This window comes from Oryx dammah, unplaced genomic scaffold (assembly GCF_014754425.2).
Source record: "Oryx dammah isolate SB20612 unplaced genomic scaffold, SCBI_Odam_1.1 HiC_scaffold_20, whole genome shotgun sequence".
In the NCBI taxonomy this organism is placed as follows: Eukaryota; Metazoa; Chordata; class Mammalia; order Artiodactyla; family Bovidae; genus Oryx; species Oryx dammah.
The window spans coordinates 52872790-52896362 of NW_024070204.1; the positions used below are offsets into that span (position 1 = coordinate 52872790).

The 23573-nt window shown below is 38.0% G+C and overlaps 1 protein-coding gene across 2 annotated transcripts in view; it reads right to left on the minus strand.

Annotated features, from left to right (window-relative positions):
* Positions 1-1361: 1361 nt before the first annotated feature.
* The window catches only part of ERCC8 (ERCC excision repair 8, CSA ubiquitin ligase complex subunit), a 54667-nt gene continuing 32455 nt past the window's right edge, over positions 1362-23573 (minus strand). For both annotated transcript variants that reach the window (XM_040262571.1, XM_040262572.1), the window contains 3 exons: positions 15635-15832; positions 9787-9870; positions 1362-1495 (listed from right to left, as the gene is read on the minus strand). In XM_040262571.1, the coding sequence (XP_040118505.1) occupies positions 1427-1495; positions 9787-9870; positions 15635-15832 (351 nt within the window). In that variant the 3' untranslated portion in view covers positions 1362-1426. The remainder of the gene's footprint in view (positions 1496-9786; positions 9871-15634; positions 15833-23573) is intronic.

Below are 23573 nucleotides of genomic sequence, written 5' to 3' on the forward strand. Positions count from 1 at the left end.
AGGCCTAACAGTTACACATTGAAAAACTCAACTGTACAGTTGGTTAAGCTCACAAAAACCTCATTAACTAGTCTCCTATTGATAAGAATAAGAAAGAAAGGGAATATAAGACTAGGTTCATGATAATCACTTGTGGATTATGACACTAGAGCAGAAAATAAAATAGAAATTTTCTGACATTTGACAACGTTAATTGGCTATACATCAACAACAAAAAAAGAAATTTTCTGACATTTTATGTTTAAATCCAATTACCTGACAGGATATTTTCTACTTTGATGAATGCAGTAGGACTTGGTCACATAGTAACCAGATTCATAGAAAAGTAGTTCAAGCTGCCATCTGATGCATTAAAATAAAGGAAATGTAGGATTTTTCCTTAAAAACCTCCTATAATGCATTTTTTCAATTATGGAAGGCAATGAATTCAAAAATATTTAACATAAAGCTAGAAAATGGTTAAATAAATGAAAGCATTGCAAAAACTGAACATATTAATAAAAATAAACTAATTTTGATTCTAACTTTTCAACTATAATTTTTGATATAATCCTCAGTAAAATCACCCTTGAAAGTGAAAATGAGCAAAGTGACTGTACAACCAGCAGGAGAAAGTCAGTGCTGATAACCTCTGCTTGCTCATCCTCTAAGACTGCATCTTATCGTTCACACAATCTGCTCAGGTCCCACAAAGGGGATACCACAACCTGTCTCCTTGTACTATAGTGGCTGCAGCAGCCCACAGCAACTGGGATTAAGGGAAAGTGTTCTGATTAAATAAACTATACTGAACTTTGTTTTATGACTTCATGCAAATATTAACCTTATTTTAAGACAAAAGGGAAAACAACTACTCAAATTCACGGCTCATTTAGCTGTTACTGGACAACAGAGGTCCGCCTAGTCAAAGCTATGGTTTTTCCATTAGTCATGTTTGGATGTGAGAGTTGGACTATAAAGAAAGCTGAGCGCCAAAGAATTGATGCTTTTGAACTGTGGTGTTGGAGTCCCTTGGACTCCCTTGGACTGCAAGGAGATCCAACCAGTCCATCCTAAAAGAGATCAGTCCTGAATATTCATGGGAAGAACTGATGCTAAAGCTGAAACTCCAATACTTTGGCCACCTGATGCGAAGAGCTGACTCATCTGAAAAGACTCTGATGCTGGGAAAGATTGAGGGCAAGAAGAGAAGGGGACGACAGAGGATGAGATGGTTGGATGGCATCACCGACTCAATGGACATGAATCTGAGTAAACTCTGGGAGTTGATGATAGGCAGGGAGGACTGGCGTGCTGCAGTCCATGGGTTGCAAAGAGTTGGACATGACTGAGCGACTGAACAGGACTGAACTGGACAACTGAAAAGATAAAATAGTCCAGTCTTAAAAGTTTCGATAGAGACAAAAAGGGTACTAAGGAATGATATTCATCCTTCCTCATCACTGCTGCTCCAGGCATCTTCAAATGCTGGATTTAACTGTGATCTGGTTGAAGTCTAAAAAAGGAAGCAAAAAAGAAAGATTCAATTATTCTACCTCATAATTTTAGGCTTACAATATAATTATGAAATCAGATAAAAAGCAAATAGATTATTTTGAAAGAAACTATATAACTGTTCATTTAAAACCAAAAGTAACTTAAGAAACTCCTACATTCAATATAAAGCAATGCAACTTCATTTTAAATAGACATATCAGACTTTATTCAAATTACGTTTCCCTCAAAGTAGTTACCTCACACACAGACACAGACACACACATGATGCTGCTACTATTATTAAGGCATTTTTTTTTTTAATAACCCTTTGGAGTTACCAGGAGTACAGGGCACACTCATATCCATGTGGCTAAGACTGGACTCAGGTCTGCAGGCTGGCTTGACAGCCCAAAATATTAAAGTGAGCAATTTTTTACTGTTTTGATGGACCTGATTTTTATAAATAAGCAAAATTCATATACAGGGAATAAGGTGTTCATCAAATGGAGCAATACCCTTTTTTGGTATGAAATAGTGAGGTCTGTTTGTTGTTATAGCTAGTAAAGTAGTGGAAAAAGACAGATAAAATGTGTTGGATTTGGTAACATTTTGTCATTAGCACACAGGTTTCCCTGGGAGAATTCTTTGAAAGAGAATATGCATTAGATGGTGTTTCAAAAACAACAAAACATCACAGTATTCTTACAGCTTTAGAGCTGTGCCTAAATAAATGTAATCAGCAGTAGAGGAATTTCAATTATTTGTAGTATTTCAAATCAATTCACTTGTTTGGGGAATGTGTTTGAATGGCTACCTTCTTATTCTTAGGCAAATGATTACGGGACTTTAAAATGATCTGTGTTGTTGTTTTTGAGTACCTAGGTTTTCTGAATCATGTGTGCTTCTTATTTTGCAGTTTTTACATTTGCTGTCAGTTTGTTCACATCCCAAATCCAATAACATATTAGTACTTAGATTATGCTTAAATTATTTTAGAAGTATTACCTTTTACAACATATACCAATATTTTACGTTAAGGGTAACCCTTACTACATATTTGAGAATGTTCATTTCCTTTTTGATGAACATGATGACTTAGACTCTTAAGATTCAAACAATAATAACAGTAGAAAAAAGTGTCTGTTTCCAGTAAATTTCCCAAGTGTCAGCCAGGAGAGTCAGAAAACAATATATTAATTTAGGTATTCTTTATAGCTGTGAAAGCTTTAGATCTGAGTTCTTTACTTAATCTAATAATGTTGGCCATTGTTACTTAGTTGTTCAAACAAAATTCCATTATACCCTGTGTCCAGATCCAAAACTATTATCAAAGCTTAGCTAACTACTCACTTACTTCTAGTAACAGTCCACTGATATGCAAGAGTAGCATACTGAAGTCTGTTCATTTATTCTTTCAACCAAGCCTTTACTGAAATTTCTACCTTTCTGGGTTTATGATTTAACTACCAAGTTAGGTTATTTAGTGACAGTTTATTTAAAGATGCATTGTCCTCTGGGGTGAGGTGATTATTTTTCCCTAATCTATCTCTAAAAGCCTTTAACTCTGCCTTAGATGTCTACCAAAAATGTCCTTAGGTAGATAAGTCACACAAAGGCCATGTCTCCTAATTTCACTATGGAAGCTCAATATATAACCTATTAAACACTTAAATTTCATTTGAAGAATCAACAGAGAAGCAGAATTATATTTTAATGTAAATTATTGTTGCTATGGTAGGCAAACAAAAATAATTAAGTGAAAACTAGAAATGTGGTTGCATATAAATTTTACTGTATTTATAGTAGTAAAGAAAAAATATGAATGTATTACTGTATTATTAGAAGTACATTTTATTGCTAAAAATCACAAATAAAACATCTTACTTATAATTGAAAGCTGCAGTAAAAATGTCACACATGATATAGTACTGTTGAGGCCAAACTGTTTGAAATCAACTTAACTACCATCCATTACTTCACTTTTCTCTACAACATCTCCTCCTAGTGGGCATTCTTTCTATGCTTGAACATGTCCATCTCTACTTAACCAGCCTGTCTGTTCTGCTGATAGCTGGGGAAGGGAAGTAAGAGTTAAAGGGGATCTAGTTCAGGTCCATAGAATGCGAAGGAAGAATGAAACCAACTTTAAAATCTCCCACACATATATCTTACTAAATTTGATAAACTCAAAAATTTTTTTACTGGTAATTAGTGGAAAGTCTTTAAAGGTAGAACATAGGGTTGTCTGAATATAGACAGTAATTAAATATCTTATCGCTGTTGTTTATTCTGATTCTTTTGCAACCCCACGGACTGTAGCCCGCCATGCTCCTCTGTCCATGGGATTTCCCAGGTAAGGATACTGAAGTGAGTTGCCATTTCCTTCTCCAGGGGATCTTCCCAACCCAGGAATGGAAATGGTGTCTCCTGCACTGCCAGGCAGATTCTTTACCACAGAGTTACCAGGAAAGACCCCAAGATTATACATCTAAATAAAACAGTTACATACTGTGTAACTGTCAAAATAAAGTAAGATTCTTGATGAGAGGTCAGATTTAGATTGTAATACAGAATGGGAAAGACTAGAGATCTCTTCAAGAAAATTAGAGATACCAAGGGAACATTTCATGCAAAGATGGGCTCCATAAAGGACAGAAATGGACCTAACAGAAGCAGAAGATATTAAGAAGAGGTGGCAAGAATACACAGAAGAACTGTACAAAAAAGACCTTCACGACCCGGATAATCACGATGGTGTGATCACTCACCTAGAGCCAGACATCTTGGAATGTGAAGTCAAGAGGGCCTTAGAAAGCATCACTACGAACAAAGCTAGTGGAGGTGATGGAATTCTAGTGGAGCTATTTCAAATCCTGAAAGATGATGCTGTGAAAGTGCTGCACTCAATATGCCAGCAAATTTGGAAAACTCAGCAGTGGCCCCAGGACTGGAAAAGGTCCGTTTTCATTGCATCCCAAAGAATGCTCAAACTACCGCAACAATTGCACTCATCTCACACACTAGTAAAGTAATGCTCAAAATTCTCCAAGCCAGGCTTTAGCAATACGTGAACCGTGAACTTCCAGATGTTCAAGCTGGTTTTAGAAAAGGCAGAAGAACCAGAGATCAAATTGCCAACATCCGCTGGATCATGGAAAAAGCAAGAGAGTTCCAGAAAAACATCTATTTCTGCTTTATTGACTATGCCAAAGCCTTTGACTGTGTGGATCACAATAAACTGTGGAAAATTCTGAAAGAGATGGGAATACCAGACCACCTGACCTGCCTCTTGATAAATTTGTATGCAGGTCAGGAAGCAACAGTTAGAACTGGACATGGAACAACAGACTGGTTCCAAATAGGAAAAGGAGTGCGTCAAGGCTGTATATTGTCACCCTGCTTATTTAACTTATATGCAGAGTACATCATGAGGAACGCTGGACTGGAAGAAACAGAAGCTGGAATCAAGATTGCTGGGAGAATATCAATAACCCAAGATATGCAGACGACACCACTCTCATGGCAGAAAGTGAAGAGAAACTAAAAAGCCTCTTGATGAAAGTGAAAGAGAAGAGTGAAAAAGTTGGCTTAAAGCTCAACACTCAGAAAACTAAGATCATGGCATCTGGTCCCATCACTTCATGGGAAATAGATGGGGAAACACTGGAAACAGTGTCACACTTTATTTTGGGGGGCTCCAAAATAACTGCAGATGGTGACTGCAGCCATGAAATTAAAAGACGCTTACTCCTTGGAAGAAAAGTTATGACCAACCTAGATAGCATATTCAAAAGCAGACATGTTACTTTGCCGACTAAGGTCCGTCTAGTCAAGGCTATGGTTTTTCCAGTAGTCATGTATGGATGTGAGAGTTGGACTGTGAAGAAGGCTGAGCACCGAAGAATTGATGCTTTTGAACTGTGGTGTTGGAGAAGACTCTTGAGAGTCCCTTGGACTGCAAGGAGATCCAACCAGTCCATTCTGAAGGAGATCAACCCTGGGATTTCTTTGGAAGGAATGATGCTAAAGCTGAAACTCCAGTACTTTGGCCACCTCATGCGAAGAGTTGACTTATTGGAAAAGACTTTGATGCTGGGAGGGATTGGGGGCAGGAGGAAAAGGGGACGACCGAGGATGAGATGGCTGGATGGCATCACTGACTCGATGGACGTTGAGTCTAAGTGAACTCTGGGAGTTGGTGATGGTCAGACACGACTGAGCGACTGAACTGAACTGAACTGATAGTCACTCTAGAGATCTCAGGCAGGAAAAAGTGATTAGGAGTTGTATAGGCTTGCCTTGAGTGTGACCAGAATTTACGAAGAGTGGGCAAAAGGAAGGCTGATCCCTCAGAAAAATAGAAGCAACCTGTCAATTAAATAATAGGATTTATGCTTGAAGATCATAAAACTTGTTTCTATTGCCCAATGCCCTTCAGGTTTTTATGGTAGAAATAAATCCTCCTCTGTAGGTTGGGTATCAGGAGAAACAATCCTAAGGGATTCTTTTTTGGTTGATGGAGAAGTATATCTCATCTCAAAAGTTGATCTGAGGTACCATCTCACGCCGGTCAGAATGGCTGCTATCCAAAAATTTACAAACAATAAATGCTGGAGAGGGTGTGGAGAAAAGGGCACACTCTTACACCGTTGGTGGGAATGCAAACTAGTATAGTCACTATGGAGAACAGAGTGGAGATTCCTTAAAAAGCTGGAAATAGAACTGCCAGATGACCCAGCAATCCCACTGCTGGGCATACACATGGAGGAAACCAGAATTGAAAGAGACACGTGTACCCCAATGTTCACTGCAACACTGTTTACAATAGCCAGGACATGGAAGCCACCTAGATGTCTATCAGCAGACGAATGGATAAGAAAGCTGTGGTACATATACACAACGGAGTATTACTCAGCCAATAAAAAGAATACATTTGAATCAGTTCTAATGAGGTGGATGAAACTGGAGCCTATTATACAGAGTGAAGTAAGTCAGAAAGAAAAACACCAATACAGTATACTAACACATATATATGGAATTTAGAACGATGGTAATGATAACCCTATATGCGAGACAGCAAAAGAGACACAGATGTATAGAACAGTCTTTTGGACTCTGTGAGAGAAGGTGAGGGTGGGATGATCTGGGAGAATAGCATTGAAACATGTATATTATCATATATGAAACAGATCATCAGTCCAGGTTTGATGCATGAGACAGGGGGCTCAGGGCTGGTGTACTGGGATGACCCAGACGGATGGGATGAGGAGGGAGGTGGGATGGAGGTTCAGGATGAGGAACACATGTACACCCGTGGCTGATTCATGTGAATGTATGGCAAAAACCACAATACTGTAAAGTAATCAGCATCCAACTAAAAAAAAAAAAGTCAATCTGAAAGGTAATCTAAGAACAATTTTACTTTGATGATTCTGATGTTTGAAGATACTATAAACTTGCCCTAGACCATTAACGAATGGCAGAACTGAAATTCGAACTCAATTACCAGTATCACTATTATTTAGTTTACCTGACACTAAAGACAGGTGAGTGTGTAAATGTATATATATGTGTGTTTTATGTTAACTTGCCTCTCTGAGGAACTGCAGCAGTCATTCATTTGAAAGGTAAGATGAAAATACTTCTAAATATCAGTTAAACAGTAAGTATACATGTAAGGTTGGAGAAGGAAATGGCAAGCCACTCCAGTATTCTTGCCTGGAGAATCCCGTGGACAGAGGAGCCTGATGGGCTGCTGTCCTTGGGGTCGTACAGAGTCGGATACAACTAAAGCAACTTAGCATGCATGAATGCATTGGAGAAGAAAATGGCAACCCACTCCAGTGTTCTTGCCTGGAGAATCCCAGGGACAGAGGAGCTTGGTGGGCTGCCATCTATGGGGTCGTGCAGAGTCGGACACGACTGAGGCGACTTAGCAGCAGCATACACGTAAGGAAGAGGATCTAGTATACACAGACTGCTCTACTGAGATCTACATCATGATCATATTCATGTTCTACCTACATTCACAGGAATCTTCGAAAGTTTTGTGGAAATAATCTTAGCATTTATCATCTTATAAAGAGAATGGTGCCTATCTTAAAGCACATACATGCTGCTGCTGCTGCTGCCAAGTTGCTTTAGTCATGTCTGACTCTGTGCGACCCCACAGACTGTAGCCTACCAGGCTCCTCCACCCAAGGGATTTTCCAGGCAAAAACACTGGCGTGGGTTGCCATTGCCTCCTCTGAAACCACATACATAGTGCATTTTAAAAGGTAAATATAAAACCTAACTTGTTTTTTGTGTATCCCTATTTGATTTATACTTGTTCAGCTTAATTGCCTATATACAAAAATTCTTCCAGATGGGGAAGAATCAAACTATCACCATAACTATATAATAAGGAAATAAACCATCAGAGTCACATACTATCTTTATAAAATAAACAATTTCAGTTTTCCTCTAATATCTTTTTTTTATACACAGGTCAAAGATGATTTACTTTTATTTTTATAGTTTATATTTGGTGAATGATTGTTAAACATTCCAAGGTGGCCTAGTGTTATGTTAGATTTAATGTACACAATAATTCCCCAAGAGCAGGACCCAGTAATTAACATTTTAAGCTTTGTATTAAAAAAAATCCAGTTTTTAAAGCAGCTATACACTAAAACTACTCAAAGTCATACTAAACCAAATTAGACACATATCTATAAAATTTCACCTTTAGATAGCTTGACATGAAACTAAAAAAATTAAGAGGCTACTACCTAAGACCACAGATCATGTCTTATTTATCTTTGTTTTCCCACAACATTTTTCAGGTTCTTTATTCACAGTGTCATATTTACACTAATTTATCTGGTAGAAGTACAAACTGATAAAATTTGACAGTGTGAATAAAGGACCTTAAAAATGTCATACAAGATAACTCAAGTCCCAAGAAGTTGTGGCACTTCCCTGGTGATCTACTCGTTAAGACTCCATGCTTCCACTGTAGGAAGTATGGGTTTGATCCCTGGTTCCAAACAGGAAAAGGAGTATGTCAAGGCTGTATATTGTCACCTTACTTATTTCACTTGTACGCAGAGTACATCACGAGAAATGCTGGGCTGGAGGAGGCACAAGCAGGAATCAAGATTGCCGGGAGAAATATCAATAACCTCAGATATGCAGATGACACCACCCTTATGGCAGAAAGTGAAGAGGAACTAAAGAGCCTCTTGATGAAAGTGAAAGAGGAGAGTGAAAAAGTTGGCTTAAACCTCAACATTCAGAAAACTAAGATCATGGCATCTGGTCCCATCATGTCATGGCAAATAGTTGGGGAAACAGTGGAAATAGTGGCTGACTTTATTTTTCTGGGCTCCAAAATCACTGCAGATGGTGATTGCAGCCATAAAATTAAAAGACACCTACTCCTTGGAAGGAAAGTTATGACCAACCTAGACAGCATATTAAAAAGCAGAGACATTACTTTGCTGACAAAGGTCCATCTAGTCAAGGCTATGGTTTTTCCAGAGGCCGTGTATGGATGTGAGAGTTGGACTGTGAAGAAAGCTGAGCGCCGAAGAATTGATGCTTTTGAACTATGGTGTTGGAGAAGACTCTTGAGAGTCCTTTGGACTGCAAAGAGACCCAACCAGTCCATCCTAAAGGAAATCAGTCCTGAATATTCACGGGAAGGACTGATGCTAAAGCTGAAACTCCAATACTTTGGCCACCTGATGCGAAGAGGTGACTCACTGGAAAAGACTCTGATGCTGGGAGGGACTGGGGGCACGAGGAGGAAGGGATGACAGAGGATGAGATGGCTGGATGGCATCACCGACTCAATGGACATGAGTCTGAGTGAACTCCGGGAGTTGGTGATGGACAGGGAGGCCTGGCGTGCTGCGATTCATGGTGTTACAAAGAATCGGAGACGACTGAGCGACTGAACTAAGTAAGTAAGAATGACAGAAAGCTATATTGTTAAAGACAATGTTTACAAATAGTTATTAATGACATGTAAAAAGTATAAGAAGGATGCTAAGTTGTATGTTCAAGCGTGATATTAACTATGTTAAAAATATGCACAGGATAAAACAAGAACGAAATAAATAAAAATGTTAAAATTTATAAACTTCAGAAATTTATTTTATTCTCAATATTTTTTTGAATTTTCCTAATGTATTATACAGGTAAATTATTTAAACATCAGAAAATAGCAAGAAATGCTTTAAAAGCCTCTCCCATTTAAAGTAAATTAGTAAAATTTTTTTATGATTTAGAAGTCACTGTACAACTTGTATGAATAATATTTACCTCATCATCATCATCAGGAACTGATTCACATAAGGATGGTACCCACGCAAGAATATTGCAGTCTCTGCTACCACTGTAAAGTTCCTATAATACAGAAAACAAAGATGTGGTTGTGGGTCAGCTGAAAGCTGATGCCAATTTGAAATGAACAATTTTTTAAATGACTAATTCTTAGGTTAGATTAGATGAAATCTATTTCTATTCCCCAAAGAAACTGGATTGATGCCCTTTTCTGTTTAAGAAATAGTAAAACTTTGTTTTGTATTTTAAAATAGTATTAGGATATATTAGAATTCGCTTACATGGTTAAAATTCACAAAAACCATCACCATAGTTTTTTTTTTTAATATATTGTATCCATATATTTCAAGTGTCAGAGAATAAAAAAATGGTTGCGTCAACAACTGAACTTTAACAAAGGCTTTCAATGAAGAAACCATACATTGTTGTTCAGTTGCTGAGTTATGTCTGACTCTCTGTGACCTCATGGATGGTAGCATACCAGGGTCCTCTGTCCTCCACTATCTCTCAGAATTTGCTCAAATTCATGTCCATTGAGTTGGTGATGTTATCTAACCACTGCATACTCTACTGCCCTCTTCTTTAGCTTTCAATCTTTTCCAGCATCCGGATCTTTTCTAGTTAGTTGGCTCTTTGCATCAGGAGGCCAAAGTATTGGAACTTCAGCATCAGTCCTTCCAGTGACTATTCAGGGTTGATCTCCTTTAGGATTGACTGGTTTGATCTCCTTGCAGTCCAAGGGACTCTAAAGAGTCTTCTTCAGCACCACAATTTGAAAGCATCAGTTTTTCAGTGCTCAGCATTTTTTATGGTCCAACTCTCATGTCCATACATGACTACTAGAAAAGCCATAGCTTTGACTATAAGGACCTTTGTGGGCAAAATGATGTCTCTCCCTTTTAATGTGCTATCTAGGTTTGTCACAGCTTTTCTTCCAAGGAGCAAGTGTCTTTTAATTTCATGGCTTTAATTTTAATTTGTCACTATCTGCAGTGATTTTAGAGTCCAGGAAAAGAAAATCTGATACTGCTTCCACATTTCCCCCTTTTATTTGCCATGAAGTGATAGAAGTGGATGCCATGATCTTAGTTTTTTTGAATGCTGAGTTTTAGGCCAGCTTTATTCACTCTCCTCTTTCACTCTCATCAAGAGGCTCTTTAGTTCTTCACTTTTTGCCACTAGAGTGGTATCATCTGCATACCTGACGTTGTTGATATTTCTCCCAGCAATCTTGATTCCAGCTTGGGATTCATCCAGCCTGGCATTTCACATGACGTACTCTGCATATGGGCTTCTCTGGTGGCTCAGAGTGGAAAGCATCTGCCCGCAACGTGGGAGACCTGGATTTGATCCCTGGGTCAGGAAGATCCCAGGGAGAAGGAAATGGTAACCCACTCTAGTACTCTTACCTGGAAAATCCCATGGATGGAGAAGCCTTGTAGGCTATAGTCCATGGGGTCGCAAAGAGCTGGACACGACTGAGCGACTGCACTTCTACTCTGTATATAAGTTAAATAAGCAAGGTGACAATACACAGCCTTGTCGTACTCTTTTCCCAATTTGGAATGAGTCAGTTGTTCCATGTCTGGTTCTAACTGTTGTTTCTTTACCTGCATACAAGTTTCTCAGGAGACAGGTAAGATGGTTTGGTACTCTCATCTCTGTAAGAATTATCCACATTTTGTTGTGAGAAACACAGTCAAAGGTTTTAGCATAGTCAATGAAGCTGAAGTAGATGTATTTTTGGAACTCCCTTGCTTTCTCCATGATCCAATGAATGTTTGCAATTTGATCTCTGTTCCTCTGTCTTTTTTAAACCCAGCTTGTACATCTGGAAGTTCCTGGTTCACGTACTGCTGGAGCCATTAGCTTGAAGGATTTTGAACATAACTTTGCTAGTAAGTGAAATGAGTGCTTTGAACATTCTTTGTCATTGCCCTTCTTCAGGATTGGAATGAAAACTGAACTTTTCCAGATCGGTATTCACTGCTGAGTTTTCCAAATTTTCTGACATATTGAGTGCAGCACTTTAACAGCATCATCTTTTAGGATTTTAAATAGCTCAGCTTAATTCCATGACCTCCACTAACTTTGTTGGTAGTAATGCTTCTTAAGGCCCACTCGAATTCACACTCCAAGGTGTCCAACCCTAGGTGAGTGACCACACAACTGTGGTTATCCAGGTTACTAACACTTTTTTTGTATAGTTCTTCTGTGTATTCTTGCCACCTCTTCTCAATCTGTTCTGCTTCTGTTAGGTCCTTACCATTTCTGTCCTTTATCATGCCCATCCTTACATGAAATGCTCCCTTGACATCTTCAATTTTCTTGAAAAGATCTCTAGTCTTACACATTCTATTTTTTTCCTCTATTTTTTTGCACTGTTCATTTAAGAAAGCTTTCCCATCTCTCTTTGCTATTCTGTAGAATTCTGCATTCTGTTGGATGTATTCTTTCATTTTTCCCTTGCCTTTTGCTTCTCTTCTTTCCTCAGCTATTTGTAAAGCCTTCTCAAGTAACTACTTTGCAGAAACCATAAGAGTTTCTAGCTAAAATAGGCCAGGAATTAAAAAAAAAAGTTTTATTTAGCTCAAAACTGCCTAACTAGCTACTGAAGAGCACTAAGAGTCATATGCCATGCTTTTTGAGAAGCTTATTTTATAAGCTTGGACTGATGAAGTCAACGGCAATGTCTTTATGGATGTGGTGTCTGTACATGCTGAACAATGTTCATTCTTCTGACGAAACTTCAGAAATATGTTATATTGGCTAGTACTGAAAATATATATTTCTATGGGGCAGTGAAATAGATACTCTCACATACAGAGGGTATAAATTGATATAATCCTTTCAGAGACTGAAATCTCTGTATTTGTCAGAAGTTTTTGTATACATTTCTAAGAAGTCATGCTAAAGACACATATGAAATTCAAGGTTATTATCGCCAATATTATATTTATAGTAAAACAATTTCCCAAATACTATTGTCCAGGGTTATGATTTATATATAAATTTATGCTGCATTAATATGATATACTATATAGCCACTAAATTTGTTTTTGAAGAATATTTAATGACACTGGAAAATATTCATATTGTCAAGAGAAAGGAGCAGGATATAAACCCAAAACAGAATGAAAAGAAAAAAACAGGATGTAAAACACTAGATCAATTTTTTTAAAAGCTACTAAGCAAAGAATAAGGGCTAAAAAGAAAAATCAGCAAAATGTTAAGTTAAAACTCTGACTGACTGTTTACTTTTCTCACAAATGTATTTCTACACAAATATTTCTAACACTACAACTTTCTTTCTGATCTGGTATTAAATTATTTAGTTTTATTTTTATTCATCTCAAAAGCGATTTGAGGCATGGTAAAATCAGTATTTTTCTAAAAAAAATAAAAGTAAACATTCTTGGTAAAGAGAAAATAAGATTATGAAGTAACTTATAGGAAATATAGATGTAAAGAAAATTCAGTAAATTATGCAAGGAGATCCAACCAGTCCATTCTAAAGGAGATCAGTCCCGGGTGTTCTTTGGAAGGAATGATACTAAAGCTGAAACTCCAGTACTTTGGCCACCTCATGCGAAAAGCTGACTCATTGGAAAAGACTCTGATGCTGGGAGGAGTTGGGGGCAGGAGAAGAAGGGGATAACAGAGGATGAGATGTCTGGATGGCATCACCGACTCAATGGACGTGAGTCTGAGTGAACTCCGGGAGCTGGTGATGGACAGGGAGGCCTGGCGTGCTGCAGTTCATGGGGTCGCAAAGAGTCAGACACAACTGAGCGACTGAACTGAACTGACACATTATCAAATTTCCTAAATGGAACAAAATTCTACAGACTATACTGTTTAAAATTTAGAATGTATGGTTACTGTGGATGGTGCAAAGATATTTTCATATGCCCAGTGCTGTAGAGCAATTTAGTTCCTGAGAAGACAAGATTATATACTCAAGATAAACTAAGGTGAGGTAACCTTGTTTTCTCATGATTAAATGAAGGTGTTAAATCTTTGCCAGGAATATCACATACACTTTGGCAATCTGACAAAGCTGATGCATGCCAGTCTTAGTCAAGGTGAAATTATTTTATCTTTGTAATTAATATTTTGTAGGGTGCAAATTTGAGACTATGTAAATATTCCACTCCTCATCAGACTTTCAAGTTATTAGGTTAATTACTAGTAGCAGAATGGATTCAGGGATCCCTATTCTAGTCAATAGAAAATAATCAACTATTATCATTATTTATTTTGATGTTGGATATATCTTCACATTTTTATATTTATAGCAGAATTACTATAAACATCAATTTTTTATTTTCAGATAGTGAGTTTTTTGTAATATATAATTGGTAAAAGGGTTCTGCTGCTAAATGGATGCAAAAGCACTGCTGTTTTATAATTTAGATTTATAATTATCTTCCTTTTCAGAAGTCATAATAGATGGAATGGGATAAAAGCTGGAAGCTTTCTGAGATAATAAAGTAATTAAAATCTTTCTTAGTACATACCACATACAGAAATGGTATTTGTCAAGAGGCAACTGGCCTCAGCTTTCTGGCTAGACCTGTTTCAGCGATTTCAGGGACTGAGAGGAATCAATTATCTTTACTTACTTTTAATCTGTTCTAATCCATTTTTCACTCACTTTCAGTCCAATCTTCCTAGCAGGAACATCTGCTAGGAAGCTCTGATATGGTGGAAAGTAATAGCTAGTAGTCAGAATACTTGAATTAAAATCTTGGCTTTGTCTCTAGTGACTCTGGATAAGAAAAGTACTGTATTCTATAAATTTCTTTGAATGGATAATCACCCTCTGTCAACTACTTGCAGATTTCAGGCAAGTTTTATCACCCCCTGGTTGCCTTAGTACTATTTTCCCAGAAGTAACACTGAAAATAGTTAATAAGTAGTACATCAGGACAATGGCCAACCAGAAGAGATACTATTGGACATAGAGTAGAAGCAGGGTTTTAAAGGTCCCGCCTAGTTACTGGGTTGAAGTGAGGTCTAGGAGGCTCCAGGAAATAAGGTGAAACTGGAGGTCATACAAGGGGCTTAGTACAAAAGCTATGTAACAAACTAAAGGATATGTGTTTTGAGTATTTTAATAATGAATACTGCCATATAGATGTGTGCTAGCTGAAAATCCCAGGGACGGGGGAGCCTGGTGGGCTGCTGTCTATGGGGTCGCACAGAGTCGGACACGACTGAAGCAACTTAGCAGCAGCAGCTGAAAACTAGCCCTGTATATCTTACTTCACAGTGTCAGACACTGATTAGGTAATACCTATTAATGAGTGACTGAACAGGTGATAAAGTCCCTCCAAGTAATAACTCATGGACGGAGGAGCCTGGTAGGCTACAGTCCATGGGGTCGCAATGAGTTGGACACAACTGAGTGACTTCACTTTCACGCACTGGAGAAGGAAATGGCACTCCAGTATTCTGCCTGGAGAATCCCAGGGACAGAGGAGCCTGGTGGGCTGCCATCTATGGGGTCACACAGAGTCGGATATGACTGAAGTGACGTAGCAGCAGCAGCAATAACCCCTAATTTTCATTCTTTTAGGTATTTAATTTTTATAAGCCTCATTTTCCTCATCTACAACGCAGGGAAAATCCCAACAATCTTGCTACACTTAAGAATCACTTAAAGGAGCATATGAGATAATCTATGCAGAAGTTCTATGGAGAAAACACTCTGTTCCATTGGTGAGACTAAAGAGAAAGATTAAGATATTAAAAAAACAAAACCCATAGGTTTTGGCAAGCTAGCTACCTGAACATTTTAAATTCCCTTAAGTATCATTCTTACCTGGAAATTAGACTGAAATACACAGCAGTCAACACTTTTATAGTGTCCCTTAAGCATAGTTATCCGTTCTCCAGAGTAAAGTGTATAAATAGCAATGGTGCTACCATATGGTACAAAAACAAATTCTGAACTGCAGCCAGAGGAGACAGTGAATTTCAATCCTTTTCTACTATTATTATATACTTTTCCATAGTTGACCTGCAGGATGTAAAAGCATAAAGTTACTTAAATATGAATTAAAAAGACAATAAAGATAACTATTTACTTAAAATATTATACTATAGAAACAGCTCCAGTAAATCTAAAGAAAATGATCAGTGTCCTAATAGGAACAAGGACCAATGACATACATGTACATTTTGCATACAAGGGAAGTACAAATACTAAAATGACCCACAAAGACAATGTTCACATTTCAACCTTGACAGAAATAAAAATGCAAATTAAGGTAACCTTGAAAAATCATTTTAGACCGTTTAGCAAAAATTTTAATAAACCATTAAGACACTCAATATTAGTACAAGTGAGGAAAATATGTAGATGGCACTGTAATTTGGTCATCCCTTCTAAAAGGCCAAATGGTTTATTATGCAACAAAATATAAAGTATACCTTAAGACTAACACATATGTATATAGAAATACATTTTTGGAGAGAGAATAACTTTCTTTTTATACATATATAAAATACATATAACATAAAATTTATATATAAATATACATGTAATAAAATTTAAATATATAGTATAAAGAAAAAAATTCATATAACATAAAATTTGCCATCTTAACCATATTTAAGTATACAGTTCAGTGACATTAGGGATTTCCAGGTGGCTTAGTGGTAAAGAATCCATCTGCCAATGTAGGAAACACAAGAGATGTGGGTTTGATCCCTGGGTTAGAGAGATCCCCTGGAGGAGGAAAGGACAACCCACTCCAGTATTCTTGCCAGGATAATCTCATGGACAGAGGAGCCTGGCAGGCTACTGTCCCTGGGGTTACAAAAAGTCCTACACTACTGACACACATCAGTGACGTAAAGTATATTTACACTGCTGGGCAACCAGCACTACCATCCATTTTCTATCTTGTAAAACTGAAATTCTGTACCCATTAAACAACAAAGATATTCTTACTCCTTCACCTAGTAACTATTACTGGGAATTCATCTTAGGCAAATAATTAAATAGCAAAAAGGTATATGTCCAGAGGAATTCAATGTGGCCTCATCTAGAATGGCAAAGTAATTGAGAACAGATGTAAATTCCTAAGAGTATTACATTAATTTTAGCTTATACAGCAGTTAAAAATTATACATTTGAAATTATGTAGAAAACAGAAATAAAAGTATAAAAAGAAAAGAACACAAATAGTATATATACTCTAGTTGCGGCTTTATATAAAAAATTATATATTTGCAACAAAATAATAATTCTGCGTCTGTACACCAAAGTTGCAAGCCCAACAACATCAGCATCACCTACACAATTAGAAACAGAATTCCAGACCCCATCCCAACCTACTGAACTACAATCTTCATTTTAACAAGATCCCCAGATGATCTGTAAGTCCATCAAAGTCTGAGAAGCTTTGGGCTAAAGATATTGACAGGTTTACTTTCTGCTGATAATTTAATAAGCAGCTTAAGATAAGTATAAAACCAGTATCTAATGATCTGAGAATTATGAGTGAGATCACCAAAATCTCCCTTCACTATGGCTAATACTGGAGTTTAAACAGTGAGTGATTTGCCCTTTTCTCGTTTTCTAAAGGTTGGGTGGAAGTGGTGTATGTGTGCGTGTGTGTGTGTTTGTGTGCATGTGTATGTGTGAGGCTCAAAGGGATATGCAATGGTAATTATGGAAACCACACTCGGCTTACGCACCATTGAGATTTACATGTGACAGAAATGAGCATATGTATTTAGCAATCCCACTGAAGGAGTGGTATAGTGAATTGTTAAAATGTTAAAATGAGTAGATTTGGGTTTCTGAAACCAACTCCACCCCCTACCTTTTTTTTTTTTTTTGCCTCTTATGAGTAATGAATGACTTAACTTCTGAGTTTCATTCTTCTAATATATTAAAAGGAAATAATACTGTTTACCAAAGATTGTGAAAAATAAAAAGAAATAATGCGTAAGAGAAAACCTAGGATATGAAAGTATTCAGTGAGTCTCTAGATTTATTAATTCTTATATATTTAAAAGTATAACATTCCCCCACTTGTGTATTTTGATCTTTCATGTACAACAATTTGTAGAATAACATCAGGGTGGGAGGATGGAGAAAAAACACAACTAGCAGAAAAAGAAAAATCTCAACTAGCAATTTTCTGTTCCTCCTAGAAAAATTATGAACTCCTAGACTGTAATGGTCTTATTCATACATCAGAACACCTACCTACAAAACTTATGTTCTTTCCATTATACCACATTCCACCCCAAACGTGAACTGGAAAGTGTTCAATGAGCTATAAATACTGAACTAGCGCACTAACTTCTGTCTGTGGTTTTAGGTGCTCCCCCTGAGATCCATCTTGCAACTTACTGTCCTATTAATCTTGGTAACTCACTGTTGTGATCAAATCACCTTTGGGCTCTAAACTATCAATACCTTTTCAATGTCTATGGAATGAAGTTCTAATAACAGATTAAGGGAAGGAGAGATCTACCATTTACTAAGTGCTCAGTGTCGCACACTGTGCTAGGTGATTATCTAAGCTCCCCATTTTATAAGTATTTACCATAAAAAGCAGTGTGTGGCAAATATCATACTATATATTATTATGAAAGTAAGTGAAGAAGAACTAAAGAGCCTCTTGATGAAAGTGAAAGAAGAGAGTGAAAAAGTTGGCTTAAAGCTCAACATTCAGAAAACTAAGATCATGGAATCTGGTCCCATCACTTCATGAAAAATAGATGGGGAAACAGGGAAACAATGACAGACTTTATTTTGGGGGGCTCCAAAATCACTGCAGATGGTGACTGCAGCCTCTTACTCCTTGCAAGGAAAGTTATGAACAACCTAGACAGCATACTAAAAAGCACAGACATTACTTTGCCAACAAAGGTCCGTCTAGTCAAGGCTATGGTTTTTCCAGTGGTCTTTTATGGATGTGAGAGTTGGGACTGTGAAGAAAGCTGAGCACCAAAGAATTGATGCTTTTGAACTGTGGTGTTGGAGAAGACTCTTGAGAGTCTCTTGGACTGTAGGGAGATCCAACCAGTCCATCCTAAAGGAGATCAGTCCTGGGTGTTCTTTGGAAGGACTGACACTGAAGCTGAAACTCCAATACTTTGGCCACTTGATGCGAAGAGCTGACTCATTGGAAAAGGCCCCAATGCTGGGAGGGATTGAGGGTAGGAGGAGAAGGCGACAACAGAGGATGAGATGGCTGGATGGCATCACCGACTCAATGGACATGAGTTTGGGTACGCTCCAGGAGTTGGTGATGGACAGGGAGGCCTGGTGTGCTGCAGCTCATGGGGTCGCAAAGAGTCAGACACGACTAAGCGACTGAACTGAACTGAACTGAATAACAGGTTACTTTGGGTTATGATGTCTTCAAGGAGGTATGTATAGGCTTTGAAAAGATTTTGATGGGGAGGAAAATTTCATAGATGTTGGACAGGATGATGGCAAATACAATTCCCTATCTTATGAGTTCCTTTTATTGTCCCAGAAATACATACATCTTGTCACTGAGTAAATACCTACAGTGATGCAGTGACTCTGTCATAAGGCAGCTCATTTCACTGTCAAACAACTATCAGCATAATTAATGACAGGTGAGGAAGAACCCCTGGAGAAGAAAATAGCAAACCATTCCAGTAATCCTGCCTGGAGAATTCCACAGACAGAGAAGCCTGGCGAGCTCCTACTCATAAAGAGTTGGACATGACTGAGCCAATAACACTTTCACGTTTCAACATTTACTGAATGTTAACTTTTGGTGTAAGTATCAGACAATGTGTACTAAATATTTTACATGTATTATTTCATGTAATATGCGAAACAATACTATGAGACAGGCGGCATTATTAAACAAAAAGAAAACACTTAGAAAGGTTAAGTATCTCAAGCAAGGTCTCTTGGCTAGTAAATGACAGAATCAGAAACTAATCTAGGTTACAGGAATCAAAAAGTACGGTACTACACTGTTGTAAATTATTTTTCTTTCATTCCACTAAATGATGATCACAATCTACTGTAATATAAGTGAGCACTAGGTACTATGGAATCATGTAAGCTAAACTAGAGGAGTTAAAGAGAGGTTGTGCCTGAGATGAATTTTGAAAGCTGAGAAGCAGCTAGCACAGAAGAAGAGAGTATTCTAAAGCAAGGGCAGCAGCAGTCTATGCAGCAGAATGGAAGGGTGAGAAAGCCTGGCATATTTAAGACATCTAAGTAACTCAATAGGGCTAAGAACAGGGAAAAAATGGGGAAGTGGCAGGATATGTCGATATAAAGCTGGTGAGTTAGAAGAGCCAGCTTACGAAGGCCTTGTGGACAGTAGGCAAAAACATTCAGTTTTAATGACCTGAAAGTGTACTGACGAAACACTGAAAGACTTTCACTGGGAGCTGAGTTTGGGGAAAGTTAGAAGGACTTAGAGTAATTAAAGAGAGCAATCCTGAGAGTCCAGAGGAAGGCTGGAAGGGAAGACAACTATGAAAAAAAATAAGAAATAATTAACAGGACCTGTAATTTGACTTAATTAGGGAGGTTGGCTTTAGGGAGGGAAGAATAAAGGACAGACTCCCAGTTTCTAGACATTGGTAACTGGGTAAATGATAACATCAGAAACTAAAACATTAAATACCAGAATAGTTATTTTAAAATTTTGTTGTTGTGCCAAAAGCTATCTCTCTGTGAATTTTGACTGTGGGTATGTGTTCTGTACTCCAAGGCAATGGTCTCTAGAGTGTAGCTGGCACCTCAAGGAGTCTGTAAGATGATCCATTATGGTGTGAGAGGAAAATGTGAGAATTTCTGTTTCTTTTTAACTAAAAAAAAAAAAAAAAGAAAATAAGCTTTAATAAAATATATAGATTCACAACACTACTCTCCCTCCTCCTCCTAAGTTGCTTCAGTTGTGTCTGACTGTGCAATCCCACAGACGGCTGCCTACCAGGCTCCTCTGTCCCTGGGATTCTCCAGGCAAGAATATTAGGTGTATATAATTTACAAATAATTATATATACATCAGAAGCATGTATTTACACATTTTTCTCAAAATAGTAAGGGTACTACTCAGCAGGCAGCACCCTACAATGAAGATGGTTATCATTTATGATATGCCTATTACTCAGCAGGTTATGGTCCAACTCTTTACCTACTTCTATTCTGCCCTTACAATGACTATTTAGGTACATAATAATCCAAAATCACGCAGACGGTGATTGCAGCCATGAAATTTTGATGCTTACTCCTTGGAAGGAAAGTTATGACCAACCTAGACAGCATACTAAAAAGCACAGACATTACTTTGCCAACAAAGGTCCATCTAGTCAAGGCTATGGTTTTCCCAGTGGTCGTGTATGGATGTGAGAGTTGGACTGTGAAGAAAGCTGAGTGCTGAAGAATCGATGCTTTTGAACTGTGGTGTTGGAGAAGACTCTTGAGAGTCCCTTGGACTGCAAGGAGATCCAACCAGTCCATCCTAAAGGAGATCAGTCCTGGGTGTTCATTGGAAGGACTGACACTGAAGCTGAAACTCCAATACTTTGGCCACCTAATGCAAAGAGTTGACTCATTGAAAAAGACCCTGATGCTGGGAGAGATTGGGGGTAGGAGGAAAAGGGGACAACAGAGGATGAGATGGCTGGATGGCATCACTGACTTGATGGACATGAGTTTGGGTAAGCTCTGGGAGTTGGTGATGGACAGGGAGGCCTGGCGTGCTGCGATTCATGGGGTCACAAAGAGTCGGACATGACTGAGCGACCGAACTGAATCCTGAATTACAAGATGGAGACATTGAAACTGACCATAGTCCTTCATAAACTCACGTTAAATAAATTGCCTAATATCTCCAAGTTACTAAATGGCAAGACTGGAATTTATTTACTATTCTGTCTGACAGCCCATTAAATGTTTAAAGACAGTGTTTTCCCTGAGAATTACTTTACTGGGATAAATGTCTCAATTCTTTTCAGTGTCTTTGTAGGTGAGTTTCTGGGCCACTGCAGTACTTTTACATCAATGGCTTTTTCTTTGATCAAGTCCTTTTTAAAAATGTATTATCCATTATAATGGCTTCTCTGGTGGCTCAGACAATAAAGAATCCACCTGCAATGCAAGAGACCTGGGTTTAATCTCTGGTTTGGAAAGATCCTCTGGAGAAGGGAATGGCTACTCAATCCAGTATTCTTGCCTGGAAATTTTCATGAACAGAGGAGCCTGGTGGGCTACAGTCCATCGGGTAACAAAGAGTTGGACATGACTGAGCAACTAACATACATCCATCATAAACACACGATTCAAAATGTGGACTTCTAGCAAAAATCCATAGGTATGAGTATCACCTTCAAGAAGGAGAGAAAAATGGAATAAAATCACATTAACAATTTATGTATATACTCACTACCATTTGTATCTATCACATTCACCTTTGATGCAGATGTCAACTTACTTTTCCAAAGTGACATTGTCACTTGTCACTTCTCCACTCAAAAGCCTTGAGCAGCTTTCCATTTCACCCACAAAAAAAGCCAAAGCCCTTATAAAGGGCTACAAGCCATAAGCTCTGGTATACTGTTCCTTCTGTTCCTCATGGCCTATTACTCTCTCCTTTGCTTACTCTAGTCTAACACAAGAGCCACATACATGCTCCTTGGGTATGCCAAGCATGCTTCTGCCTCAAGGTGTTCATAGTTTCTTCCTTCTTCCTGGAATGCTTTCCCTCCCAGAAGTTGGATGTGACTCACTCCTTCATTTTCTTGAGGTCAAATGTCATCTTCTGAGTGAGACCTAGCTTGACTGCCCTATATAAAACATCACTCCAACTTCCCAGCATTTTCTATGTTCCTTTTCTTGCTTTGCTTTTCTTCATAGAACTTGCTGTGCTGTGCTGTGCTGAGCTGCTCAGTCATGTCAGACTCTTTGCAACCCCATGGACTGTAGCCTGCCGGACTCCTCTGTCCACGGGAATTCTCCAGGCAAGAATACTGGAATGGGTTGCCATCACCTCCTCCAGGGGATCTTCCTAACCCAGGGATAGAACCCAGGTCTCCTGCATTGTAGGCGGACTCTACCATCCAAGCCACCAGGGAAGCCCCTTCATAGCACTCATCGCACGTAATACATATTTTACCAATCCATCCATCTACCCATTGCTTCAATGATGGATGTCTTTCTTTCTCTTCCTGGAAGGTAAGCTCCACAAGGATAGAACTTTTCTATGTTTGTCTACTGCTGTATAGTACTGCCTGGCATATAGGAAGTACTCAGTAAATACTTATTAAACAAATGAATACAACGAGAAAAGGAAGGAATGACCTAATTAGGGACATGTACAATATAATGAACAAGAGAGTCTAAATGAGACCTCACAATGCCTGTATTTTCAGCCTGGGACATGATGGAGACACATTTCATAAAGAATAAGAGGGATTAGCAAACTCTAAAGTAATCTAGCACAAACAATTCTGACTTTAAAGTTAGTTTCTAATAATAAAAGTAATACACAGAATATCTAAGAGAGAATTAGCTAGAATGGATAAAAGAAAGGAATATGATTTAACATTAATATGAACCTTAAGGTAGTTAATAAATGGTTCAAGGGGTATGGGTATAATCACCATTATGGTAACAGTGGAATCTAGAGTCACTCTGCTGTTTTCTAGCTATGTAAACTCAGGCAAGTTACCTAATTTTATGTCTTATTTTACTCACGTGTAAAATAGATATAATAATATTATAATAAGAAGCTTCAGAG